The following is a 12,403-nucleotide window of genomic DNA, read 5'->3' on the forward strand; positions in this document are numbered from 1 at the left end:
ACAAAACATTTTTGACAATTTCCACGATCCACTTGTTACTTTTCAAATTGCTAAAACAACTTTTAAATTGACAACTGTCAATAAAAACTCTATACATTATATATAGGATTGCCAGAATTCAGGCTTTTACAAAGGAAAACACAGTAAAAAAAAAATATTTTTACAGGTTTGTATTCTACTCCTTAAAGACTAGATGTTTGGCAACCCTAATTATATCGAAAGATTTTGAATATTTAAGTATTTAAATAAGACTTTGAATATTTAAGTACTGCAATATCTTTTTTATTTGATGTATAAACTGAACCAAACAAGTTTTTACAAATAAACCTTCTTTTTAGGCACTGATTCAATCCACTTAGGTCACCAGACTATAACTAAGTATATAAATTTTTGCTTTTAGAGAAACCGTGCCATAGGGGTAAAGTGGGACAAGTGTGAGTAGAAGTGGGACAAATAAATTTAAAACAACATTTTAACACAAATTATTAAATAGAAACTGATAAAATCATAAAATCACCTAATCGACATAAAAATGTTCAAGAGATTTCACCAATCGAAATAATCAAATGGCAACGGGAAGAAGCGGGGCATAAATATTTCTTTTTTCTGTCCCACTTCACTCCAATGTAAACAATTTTTTAAGGTACATTACAAAATTAGGGCTTCTAGCGCACACAGGGAAACAAAGCAATTTCTGCTAAATAGAGGGGAAGAAATTTAATTGTTTTCATTAAATAACAGAATTTAGGCACCACTCCTAATTAAAAGTTTCAGGCTGTCCCACATCTCCCGCGTGCCACTTCTCCCCTATATTAAATTCAACGTAAATTTTGTATTTATAAATTTAAAAAAAAACAACTAATTTTTGTATTTTGAGATATTGGTTAATAATTAATAGTATTATAATATTATTTAATTATCTTCTTTTATGTTTTACGCAAATATAACATAGAAAATGCGTAATACGATAAAAAACATAGTACAATAATACGTTTCATTGCAAGTTTTATTTTTGTTTTTTTTATTATTGTTATTTTCGATTTACTTCACTAGCTAATTTATTTTACCGAAAGTATTAATAAATTTTTTAATATAAAAATGTTATTAAATTATTTTAAAGTATAATATTTATTAATATGCAAATTTCTTTGTAACTTTCCTAACTTAAGATAAACAGCAAAAATGTAAATAAAGAACTTTTGAATAATAAAAATAAATTAATAAAATAATTTATTAAACATTGAAAAATCTTAACTAGAGAATAACTGAAGTCAATAAAAAATTAAAAAAAGTTTTTTTCAACTTTAGAATGAATGATCTTGTAAATGTTAATGATGTTTGCTAATGGCAACACATTTTTACTCATTTAAAAAAAAATCGATCAACTTAATTCATTTACACGTCTTGCGTACTAATTGCGTTTTTTACTTTTCTAGTGCGACACTTTAATTCTGACTGATTTAATTTTTTTTTTACTGTGATCTTATGAACCTTTGGAAATTTTAAACCAATTGGGAATACTGCGTTAAACGTGGTGCCATCAGGCTGGCTAACACCCTGATATATATATATATATTTATATATATATATAAATTATCTAAGAAGTTTTTGTACAGGACTGCTCCAACCTAGCTGTACCCAAGCTGGTATATAAATCTCGCCCATTTCTTGACTTCTGTTCAAGAAAAAAATTTTACTTTAGTCAAATTCATAGTTATCTCACATATGATAATGTAGTGTGGGCTAATACACACAAAACAAAATAAATCAAAATACAAGGCTTGCGAAACCATGCTTGTAAAGTAATTCCTTACCTAAGTAGAATGGACAATCCTTCTAATTCGATGACAAATATGAAAGTCTTAAACTTGGAAAAACTTAATTTATATCAGATTCTTATTTTTATGTTCAAATACAAAAATAACATGCATCCGAATTCTTTTTTAGACATATTTTTGTCATCATTTTCTCAAAGTTATAACTTGTAATCATATAGTTTCCATAACTATTATATTAAAAAACTAAAACCCATTGTTCTGAATTTTCAATTATGTCACAAGGCCCCAAAACATGAAAAAACAAAAAGAAAAAAAAATTGTAATAAAAAAAAAAAAATTAACAAAAAAATAATAATAACAGTAGAAATAGTAATTGCAAAGCTAATTACAAAAAAATTATTACTAACTTTAATTGAATTAACTTTTTACATAGACATAGATATACGCCAAATGGCGCTGTTTAAGGAATCTGCGAAAAGATTTTTTTTTTTAGTTTTATACCCTAAAATGTCGAATCTTGATTTCCTAATCTTAAGTATTAATTAATTATTAATCTTAAGTTTGGGAAAATTAGCATATATAATAGTTATTAGACCAAAATTTATATTGTGTCAATATTATATTAATGTATCAATATTATATTAAAGTTTGTGTCAATATTATATTAATGTATCAATATTATATTAAAGTTTGTGTCAATATTATATTAATGTATCAATATTATATTAAAGTTTGTGTCAATATTATATTAATGTATCAATATTATATTAAAGTTTGTGTCAATATTATATTAATGTATTATTATTATATTAATTTATTTTTATCAACCTGATAATAAACGATAATAAATGTATCTTTATATGATATACCTGAAGAAGAAGTAAAAAAATTAATAATAATAAAATTCCAGTTAATAAGATCAATACCTATTCTTTAGTTTATTTGATTGTTCTTCAGTTTATTGATTTGCTTTTGTTTTTTACCTATTTTCAGTTTATAAACCTGTTTCTTTTTTTAAGTACCACTTCCCTAGTTTAGTGTTAATAATACTATTAGTATTAATGATTTATTCATTCTTTTTTATCAAACACAACTAAAAACAATTTCAACTATAAATTTCAGAGCAAAATTTTCTATTAACAGAGTTTTATGAACGCCCGAATAACATAGATTTATGAGAGCCTGGATTAGATAGATTAGCCAGAGCCTGAAAACACTGATTTTAAAAACAAATTTCACAAGAAATGGTTCAAAAAACTGAGTTGTTGATCCAACCAATACCTTACACACACTTTTAAACATGTAACAAGCTTGTAAAAGCTTTTAAATAAGCTTGTAAAAGCTTAAATTAAATTAGAACTGATTAAAAGGAATTATTATTTTTAGAATACATTTATGAAAAAATAAAAAACTTAATAAAACTAAAAATGATAAAAAAAAAGTATACCTTTAACTCATTCATTACTTGAGACACTAAAAAGCATGCAATGTTGTCTTGACGATTGATATATGTTGCAGCCTTACACATTTGTATGCAAGTGAAGACAGCATACTCTGATGATTTCTGGTTTGAAGACAAAGATTTCTTCAACTTATCCAAAAAATGGCGCTTTAAAAACGAGAATAATAAAACAAATAATGATTTACAAAAGAAAGAATTAAAAAGAAAAGTATCATATAAATTAGAGAAGTGGCATTTTACAACTGTTGTATTTAATAAGGCAAAATGTACTTATTAAGTACACTTTGCCTTATTAAAAGTACTACTTAATAAAGCAAAGTTTATTAAATATTGAAAATAGAAACTTAATGTGTATTTAGGTTAAACTTTATTTTTGTTAAATATTCAATTAAAAATTCATTATGGAAACAATACAGTATAATGATCAGTTTCAAAAGCAGTCTGGAGCTGAATCGAACCCAAAAAGCAACATCATAATATCCAGAATTTTAAAAAAAAATCAGATTTTCAAATTATGATAAAAAAAACAAGTTAATAAAAATTTCAAACCAATATCAAGTAACTTTTGACTCAATCAATCATACTAGAGCAAGGTTTGACTCAATCAGACTAGAACAAGATTTGACTCAGTCAGACTAGAACAAGATATGATCAATTAGCTATAAAAAAGATTTTGATGTTTATAGAATTCAAGAACTTGAGCTAATTTTTCTCAAATGCAATTGATCCATTTGACACACATTCATAATGGCTGTTGAAAATATATTAACTATATTAGTGAATATATAAAACAATAATAATAAAAAGTAAATAAGAAATAAAAATAAAAAATTACAATAAATAATAAAAAATTTAACCTTGAGTAAATTAACCCCTTTTGAAATCTCTCCACTTCCAGATGCATCTTTTATGGATTCCTAAGATAAATTTTAAAGAAAAATTATAGTTCTATTAAAGTATACTTATATGGCTAAATAAGTAAAAATAAGTGCAAAAATATTTATAAATTTAAACTCTAAGTAATGTTAAACTTAAACTTAAAAAAAAAACTGCAATTAAGTGTGGTTTGCATCAAATATTTTTATATAGCAAAGATATCTTATCAGCAATAATTGAAATGAATGTAAAAAAAATGTGGATTTTATGCAAAATTAATAAAACTGAAATAAATACATAGAAAATACAAAAATACATACAGTTATGGCCTTAAAGATCTGACCACTCAAAACAATTAGATATTGCTTTGCAAAATGCAAAACATGTGTACAGGCAATACACTAAACAACCATGCCTTGCATGGGTGATTGCATAGTTATTACCCAATAGAAAAATATCTTATACGCCCTATATACATTAAATTCATGTATAATTCAACTGCCAGGCAATTTACTCAATTTAAACCCCATTGAAAATTTTTGGGTAAAATTAAAGGCAGAAGTTTCTAAAAAGAAAACCCAACCTAACTACCAGATCTAAAATGTTGTCTTAATGCAGAACCCAACCTCACTAGCAAATCTAAAGAAAATGTTGTCTCAATTCAACAAAAAAAAGAGGCTGCTCTAAAAGTTTGCGAAGCCCATACAAAGTACTAAACATGTTTTATACAATGACTTCATTATTTCTTTATTTTTATGTTCACATATGCTGTTTTTGAATTAAAACATTTTCTAATAATAAATGCATACACTACACAGTACAAAAGCAGTTTTTCTCTATAAATATTGGGTGGTCAGATCATTTTATCTATAACTATAGATACAAATTGCATTAAAGCCATGAACCTATATTGTAGAAAAATAAATCCATTAGAAATATTAACAGAGGAAATTAGGTACACTTCAGACAACTTTTACCAATATGAATATATTATCATAATCATTACTTTTTTTTAAATTATTTTTTAACAAACTACAACTATTAAACATTCTCATTACATTACAATTTTCTTTATAGCTTTTGATTTTCAAGGATTAAAAAATATTTAAAATAAATAAACACATAAAGTTAATCAGTGATGATTCCTTTTTAAAGAACTGGTTTTTGGTGGGTTTTTTTTTATTTTTTGAGAATTTTTTTTAAGTGTGATGAGGGGAAGATGGAGGAGGTAATAATGAATTTAAAAAACGAAACGAATATTTAGAAGTAAATTTTTAGTTTATAAATACATATATTTCTAAATATTATTAGGTAACCAATCTTTAAAAAAAAAAAATTACAAAACCTATTGATTAGGAACTAAATAATTTACTTATGATTCAAAACATTTCATTTACCAAAAACACTGTTTTTCACAACTAACTTTTTTCCATGCAAAAAACTGTCAACTAGCTTTTTCAAAAAAAAAACTGCATGTTTACTAAAATATTAACCAATAATAATCTAATGAAAACAAGATCACAGTATTAAGAGTGCCTGCTTTCTCCTCAAGTCTGAAGTGTATCCGGTTCCCACTAACTGACTGCATAACTTTAACTACTTACAGGTGACAGCAAAAGCAGCATTACTTGTAATGGCCACGCCAATAATTTCTTTTTTGTTACTTCAACATAATGTACAATCAATGAAAATAACTTTTCACTTAACTCTAAAAAATAACTTATTTTTATCATTTTTGTGCCAGCTTAAAGGGATCCCAAACCACCGAGACATGTTGTGCTTGTATTAAAGAGAATGATAAAAAAAAATATTTGGGCTGAATTTTTTTTAATAAAACAAAAGAATAAATGAATACCAAGAAAAACTAACTTTTTTATTTTAGTCGAAGAGTTTTAGTACATGACGCCATTGATTTTGTTTGCACAAGAGATCAATTATGTAAACAAACAAAAGTCAATGACGTCATGTACTTAAACTTTTAGGAACAAAACGCGCAAAATAATAATGATAATAAATTATTAACTCTGTAGATTGTGGCATATATTATGCTGACTTATAGGCCTACGATATAACAGAGAAGACAAGCTTCGACTAAAATAATAAAATTAGTTTTTCATGGTATTTATTTATTCTTTTGTTTTAATCAAAAAAATTTAGCCCAAACATTTTTTTTTTTATCATTCTCTTTAATATGAACACAACATGTCTTGGAGGTTTGAGATCCCTTTAAGTGTCAAAATCACAAAAAATAAAAATATTTAGATTAAATATTAAATCTTAAAGAAAATAATGAAATAAAATAGTACTCAACGAGTAACTATTCAAATGACAGAGTAACTGTTTAGAGGAGAGAGAAATTGAATAATGAAGAAAAAAAATCTAAAAATAATCATTATTATTTTTCTTTTTTTTTAAAAAAAAAAACAAGATCAAAGAATAAGATAGAACTCTTAATTTTGTCAAGATCAGAGTGCTAAACAATATTTTTTATCATCAGATAAAGAAATTTTGACAAAATAATGGAGAATGATGGTGTTGTTAAATACAGTAGTGGTGTAGTAGAAGACCACTCCTTTCATTAGGGAGAAGTTTCGAGTTCAATCCCACCACATCCCTGGTAGTACCGTGCTTAACTTTTTGTCCAGCAGCCTAGTTTGTCAAGGTTTGTGTTTTAAAGTTAAAGAGTTGAGAGAGGGTTGTAACCAAAAAAAGTAGCCTCCTCGAATGTAGTGGCCCTATTGGCAAATAACGTTAAAAATATTGTCCAAATGCAGGGATTTAGTTTCCTAATAACAGACCTTTTTTACAAAATAGTTTTCAAAGCACTATAAATTACAAAGCCTCATAGGTTTAAGCGATAGATGATTCTGGCAAAAAAGTAAAATTTGCTTATTGAACAATATATACATTAGGGCTGTTATTGATTAATGGATTAATCATTTATTTTTTGATTTGATTAATTAATCAATTATTCGAAAAATTAGAACGATTAATCGACGTTTTATATTAGGATTAGGTTTTATATAAAAATAAGCACTTTAGAGTTTTTTCCGTCTTTATACACCGGATCTTCAACACTGGATTTAGTAACTGTTTCATGTTAAACCACGAAACTAACTGAATAAGCCATAATTTCCAAGAACATCTTGAATATTTACATTTATTACTTTTAAAAAACTTTAATCCTTGTGTTTTACTTCATAATGGTATGTTGATAATAATCTTTTTGAGTATATTTTCGTGGGAATATGTGTTCTGTTTTGAATTATAGTGTACCTGCATAGATTTTTATAAATTATATTATAATTTTAGGATTTATCACACAATACATGCAACAGCAATGATATATGGGTGCAGCCAAAAAAAAGAAAGTCTAAGGTTTGGGTTCATTTATTAGAAAATATAAACGATTCACAAACTTTAAAATGCAAGCATTGTGACACCAAATTTAAATCACATTTATCAACTACATCCTTAATGTACCACATGCAACACAAACACAATCTTCTATTAGAGCCTGCTTCAGGAAGCTCATTAGTTGCACAAAGATAGTTTCATCCTATTTTTAAAAACAAAATTCTTGTCCTGGGTTAATTGAGTATGCTGACCAGATTAGAAAAAAATTAAAAAGTAATTTAAAAAAGAGAATAGAAGATGATGAGAGATTTTCATTATCATTAGACGAGTGGAGCTCCAAAAAAAATAGACATTATATGTGTATGAATATCCATATGAAAATCGGAAATGTGAATAGTATTGGTATGATATGAGTAAAAGTTACAATGCCAGCTACCAAGGCAGTTTAGATTGTTATTAAAAAACTAGGCGAGTTCAGTTTGCAGCTTAAAAACCACATAATCGCTGTTATAACAGATGGATCGTCTGTAGTGAAAAAAATGGGACGATTGATGGGTATTTATCATCAAAATTGTCATAGTCATGGCATCCGTTTGGCTGTGGTAGATGTTTTATATGCTAATCATACAAATTTAGTAGAACCTGATGACGAATATTTTGAAATAGAACTTGATAACTTCAATAAGTGACGAATGTGATGATGATGAGGAAGATTTTCAAAAAAGCGAAGGACAAAGTTGGGTTGAAGTAGCTCCTGCCAATTATGAAATCGAATTTGTTCAAGATGTTTCATCAGCAATAAATAAAATTAGAAAAATTGCTTCTTTTTTTAGAAAATCACCTGTAAAAAATGATTTTATGCAAAGAGAGTGTCAAGAAAAACTGAGAAAGGAAAAAGTGATGATAATTGATGCCCGTACACGCCGGAACTCAATGTTGGGAATGTTAAAGCGGTTCTTGGAGTTGAAAGAAATAATAAAATCAGTACTAATAAATTTGTCAGTTATTCTTTTATATCCAACAAATTGTGAAATTAAGCAGGTTGAGAAAATTGTAGAACCATTAGAAATCATTGAGGTAAGTTCACTTGGGAAGGCGAGATTGCAATATAATTGATGCTTTAAAAATATTTGAATTTTTACTTTCTAAATTGAAAACTCAATCAAGTGAAACTGGCATGAAATATATGAAGCAGTAAGTAAAAGAATATTTGAACATAAAATTGTTAATGTAAAAGGCTTGTTAGAATATTTAGATGATCCCAACAAGAAATGAAATTGCTCTAACAATTAAAGAAATTGTTTATCATTTATTTCTCATTGATCAGAATGTTAGAGAAAATAGTTTAAATCAAGAAGATGAGGCTACACATGAATGTACTGAAAATATAACAAAAAAAGAAGAATTGAATTGCATTTTGTCAAAAAAAAATACCAATGTTTCAACTGTAGTAAATTTTCAAAATAACGTTTCATCTATTAAAAAAGAAATGAGCATTTTTGAAAAAACTAACAAAAAAAGTCATTTATTTGAACAAATGTACAATGCTTTGTTAACTATTCCACCATCATCGGTCAAAGCTGAAAGATGTTTTAGTGTGGCAGGGCTTTTTGTAACTAAATTGAGAACATCCTTAAATGATGAAACTATTGATTCCTTATGCTTTCTTTGCTCATATCTTTTACAGAAACAAAATGGGCATGAAATAAACATTATTTAAATTTAATTATAAAATTATTTATTGCTTATAAAACTTATAATTGAACTTCTGAAACGTTTTTCACTAATATATTACGAATTAGTTATAAAACTTATTATGTTTTCAATAACTATATAAATTAAAATTTTTTGCCTCTTTTAACCATTATAATATTATAACCATTCTTATTACAGTGGAATGTTTTATTACTTTAAATTAAAATTAATTTATATTAAAAAAAACTCAAATAATACTATTAATTGTGTAATTAAAGAGAAACTACATTTCTATTTTTCATAAATTAATTGATTAATAATCGATTAATCATTTTTTTTAAAAACAATTAATCGTTAATCAAAAATTTCTCAAAATGATTAATCACTTCACCCTTAATATACATGTATACATTTTTCAACATCTTTGCTTACAACAAGGCTGCAAGAGACCACAATTAGACTTGTGTCATCTACTAATATTCATTCACGAGAATGAATATTAGTAGATGACACAAGAGATGCTAGCTCTTTAGAGCAGTGCCAATTATAGCATTTGTAGAAAAGAGAAAGAGAAGCAACATTACGACAATGTGATAATGGTTGGTGGTTGGCTGCAAGAGCAGGTCAAACTATGTTTACAATGTGTTTTTGCACCTACTCTAAATAAGAAAAGGTATCATTGGAAGATCCACCCGAGATATGTCAATTCCATACAAGGACAGATTTATAAAAATAAAAAATAAAACCCATAATAAGAAAAGACAAGACAAAGACAAGCACGATAAAGAGACACAACCTTAATTAACCAGATGCTAATTTTGCAACAGACTTGATATATGGTTACCAAGAAAGATTGGGAGCAAGAGTTAATCCTAGAAGATGAAGGGTAGCTGACTCGTCGAGTGCATCACTGTTCATAAATATAAGATCTAAATTATTGCGGTAACGATTGGCTGAAAAAAAACTGGGTTTTATCTGAATTGAAGTTCACCAGCCACTGTGAGCCCCATTCTGTAACAGAAGTGAGATCCTTTTCAAGCTCAAATGCCCCCTCCAAGCAATCAGAGAGTGTTGGCTTCTTATCAAGACAAGAATAAATGGTAGTATCATCACCGAACAATCCCACCTTAGATGTAAAAATATCTGGAAGATCGCTAATGTAAATTAAAAAGAGTATAGTGCCAAGGAAAGAACATTGAGGAACCCCTGAAGTTACATATGAAAAAGAGTGCTATCCATCAAGGACAACTTTTATACTACAATTGGAAAGGAATGATTCAATAATCTTATAGACGTTACCGGATACTTTCTTATATACTGATATAGAAGAAAGCTTATGGAGAAGACCAGCATGCCAAACTTTATCAAAAGCTTTAGAAATATCAGAGCGATAGCCTTAACCTCTCCACCTCTATCTAATGCACGATAAAACCTATCGGTTATTACTGTTAGCAAATCAGCTGTAGAACGAGAAGATCAAGATGATCAGAAAGTAAGTTATTAGATTCAAGATGAGAAATTAAGTGCTTGCTAATTAAAGATTCAAAAACCTTGCTTATGATAGGAAGAAGACTAATGGGACGGTAGTTAGACAAATCAGATTGCTCTCCAGAATTTTTGAAAATAGGGATAACAGATGCCTCTTTGTCAGCAGGAAGACAAAAGATTTCTACCCAAGGGCCATCATGAAGAAAATCACGGAAAGAGTCCCAATCAGCTTAAAGGTAGTTGTAAGAGGTATGATGATAGGGGGATTCAGATGAATAAGAAGAATGAGATATTAGTTTTCGAGAGATCAAACTGTGATCAGAAGCACCTAAGGGTGAATGTGGAGAAATTGAGCACTGACTAGGATCAGAAACAAGACAGTAGAGAAGGTAAATGATTTCGGTTGTCTGGAAAAAGAGTTGGAAAGTTGACTATTTGAGTTAGGGATTGAGAAAGACAAAAGTTGTGGGCTTTAATGCCAGCAGAATCACCGACACTATAGCCAAGCCATTCAGTGTGATGAGCATTAAAGTCAGTGACAACAACAATATAGGCTGATAGATAAGAGAGAGGGCTTGGTCAATTTGATAAGAAATAGCATCAAAAAGAGTGCAGTCTTAAGATAAAGGAGAGCAATAAAGAACAAAGAGAAAGGCAATAGAGTGAAGTGGTGCTAAACAAAAGCATATGAAAGAATAGTCTGTGGATTCAAACCTAGTTTCATGACAAATGGGTGGATTTTTATGAATGTAAATGCCCAGGCCAAGCATGTGACTATTGGAGTCTTTACAAATTAAAGGAAGATAACCATCAACACTAAGATCACAAGATGAGACAGCCGAACTCAAATTAGTCACACAAAGAGCAAGTAGGTCTGGTGAACTTTGCAAGAGATAAGACTCAACAGAAGAAAAGTTACTTCGAAGACCATGAATATTAGTGAATGGTTTAGAGAACTTGGTGATGATGATGGTTTTTTGTGTTTTATAGTTTGTGGTACTTTATTCATTTTTAAATTTGTTAAAGAACTTGACTCAAAGCATAGATAGTACTCAGAACACTGTTTAATAGCCCAAGCAATTGCATCATTACAATAAATAAGCCCTAAGCCATTAAAAAGGGCTCCAAATGTGGCCTCAGCAATGCACACCAAAAGCACAAACAGGGACACCATCGATGCGTAACATGGCACTGTTAATACTTTGATATTTTTCAGCTGTTGATGGAATCAGCCTCTCTGACAGCTACCACAGAGTTCGGGGAACCTGACTACCAGCCATCCTCAGAACCATAAAACTGAGTTTTACAGCTGTACCCTCATTAGGAGATAATAGAATGAATTGCCTAGTCATAAAAACAGAGACACAAGCAAAACCCATGCATCGAGTCAAGAAGATCCAGCATTCAACATCCTGAACTGGAAACAATATATCAAAATTACATCTGCGCCAGCCTAATAGATGAAGAAGAGGTGCGAGGCTGGTCAACAGATAGAATCTGTTGACTCCTTAAGTCTTTGCCTAGTAAGCCTTCTACAAGGCAATAGCCGGATGCGTTTAACATCTGCCAAAGATGAGTATTTTTATCGAGACACCATCTCTAGCCTTTACTCAACCAAGAGCCCCAAGGCAGGGGGTGTTTTAAGTCGGAGTTGGCATCTCCTAGCCTTTGCCTAAAATGGCGTATCCTACAAGGCAGCAGGACATGTTATAATTACACACTAAAAAAAAAAGGTAGAAATTTCTAC

At 28.8% G+C, this 12,403-nt stretch overlaps 1 protein-coding gene across 1 annotated transcript in view; it reads right to left on the bottom strand.

Moving 5' to 3' along the window:
- The window catches only part of LOC100199240 (neurofibromin), a 196,769-nt gene that overhangs the window by 156,909 nt on the left and 27,457 nt on the right, over positions 1-12,403 (bottom strand). Inside the window, exons 9-11 of the mRNA XM_065807168.1 lie at positions 5,721-5,824; positions 4,098-4,157; positions 3,226-3,387 (exon numbers count right to left, since the gene is read on the bottom strand). Coding sequence (XP_065663240.1) covers positions 3,226-3,387; positions 4,098-4,157; positions 5,721-5,824 — 326 coding nt within the window. The remainder of the gene's footprint in view (positions 1-3,225; positions 3,388-4,097; positions 4,158-5,720; positions 5,825-12,403) is intronic.

Source organism: Hydra vulgaris, chromosome 10 (genome assembly GCF_038396675.1).
Source record: "Hydra vulgaris chromosome 10, alternate assembly HydraT2T_AEP".
Lineage (NCBI taxonomy): Eukaryota > Metazoa > Cnidaria > Hydrozoa > Anthoathecata > Hydridae > Hydra > Hydra vulgaris.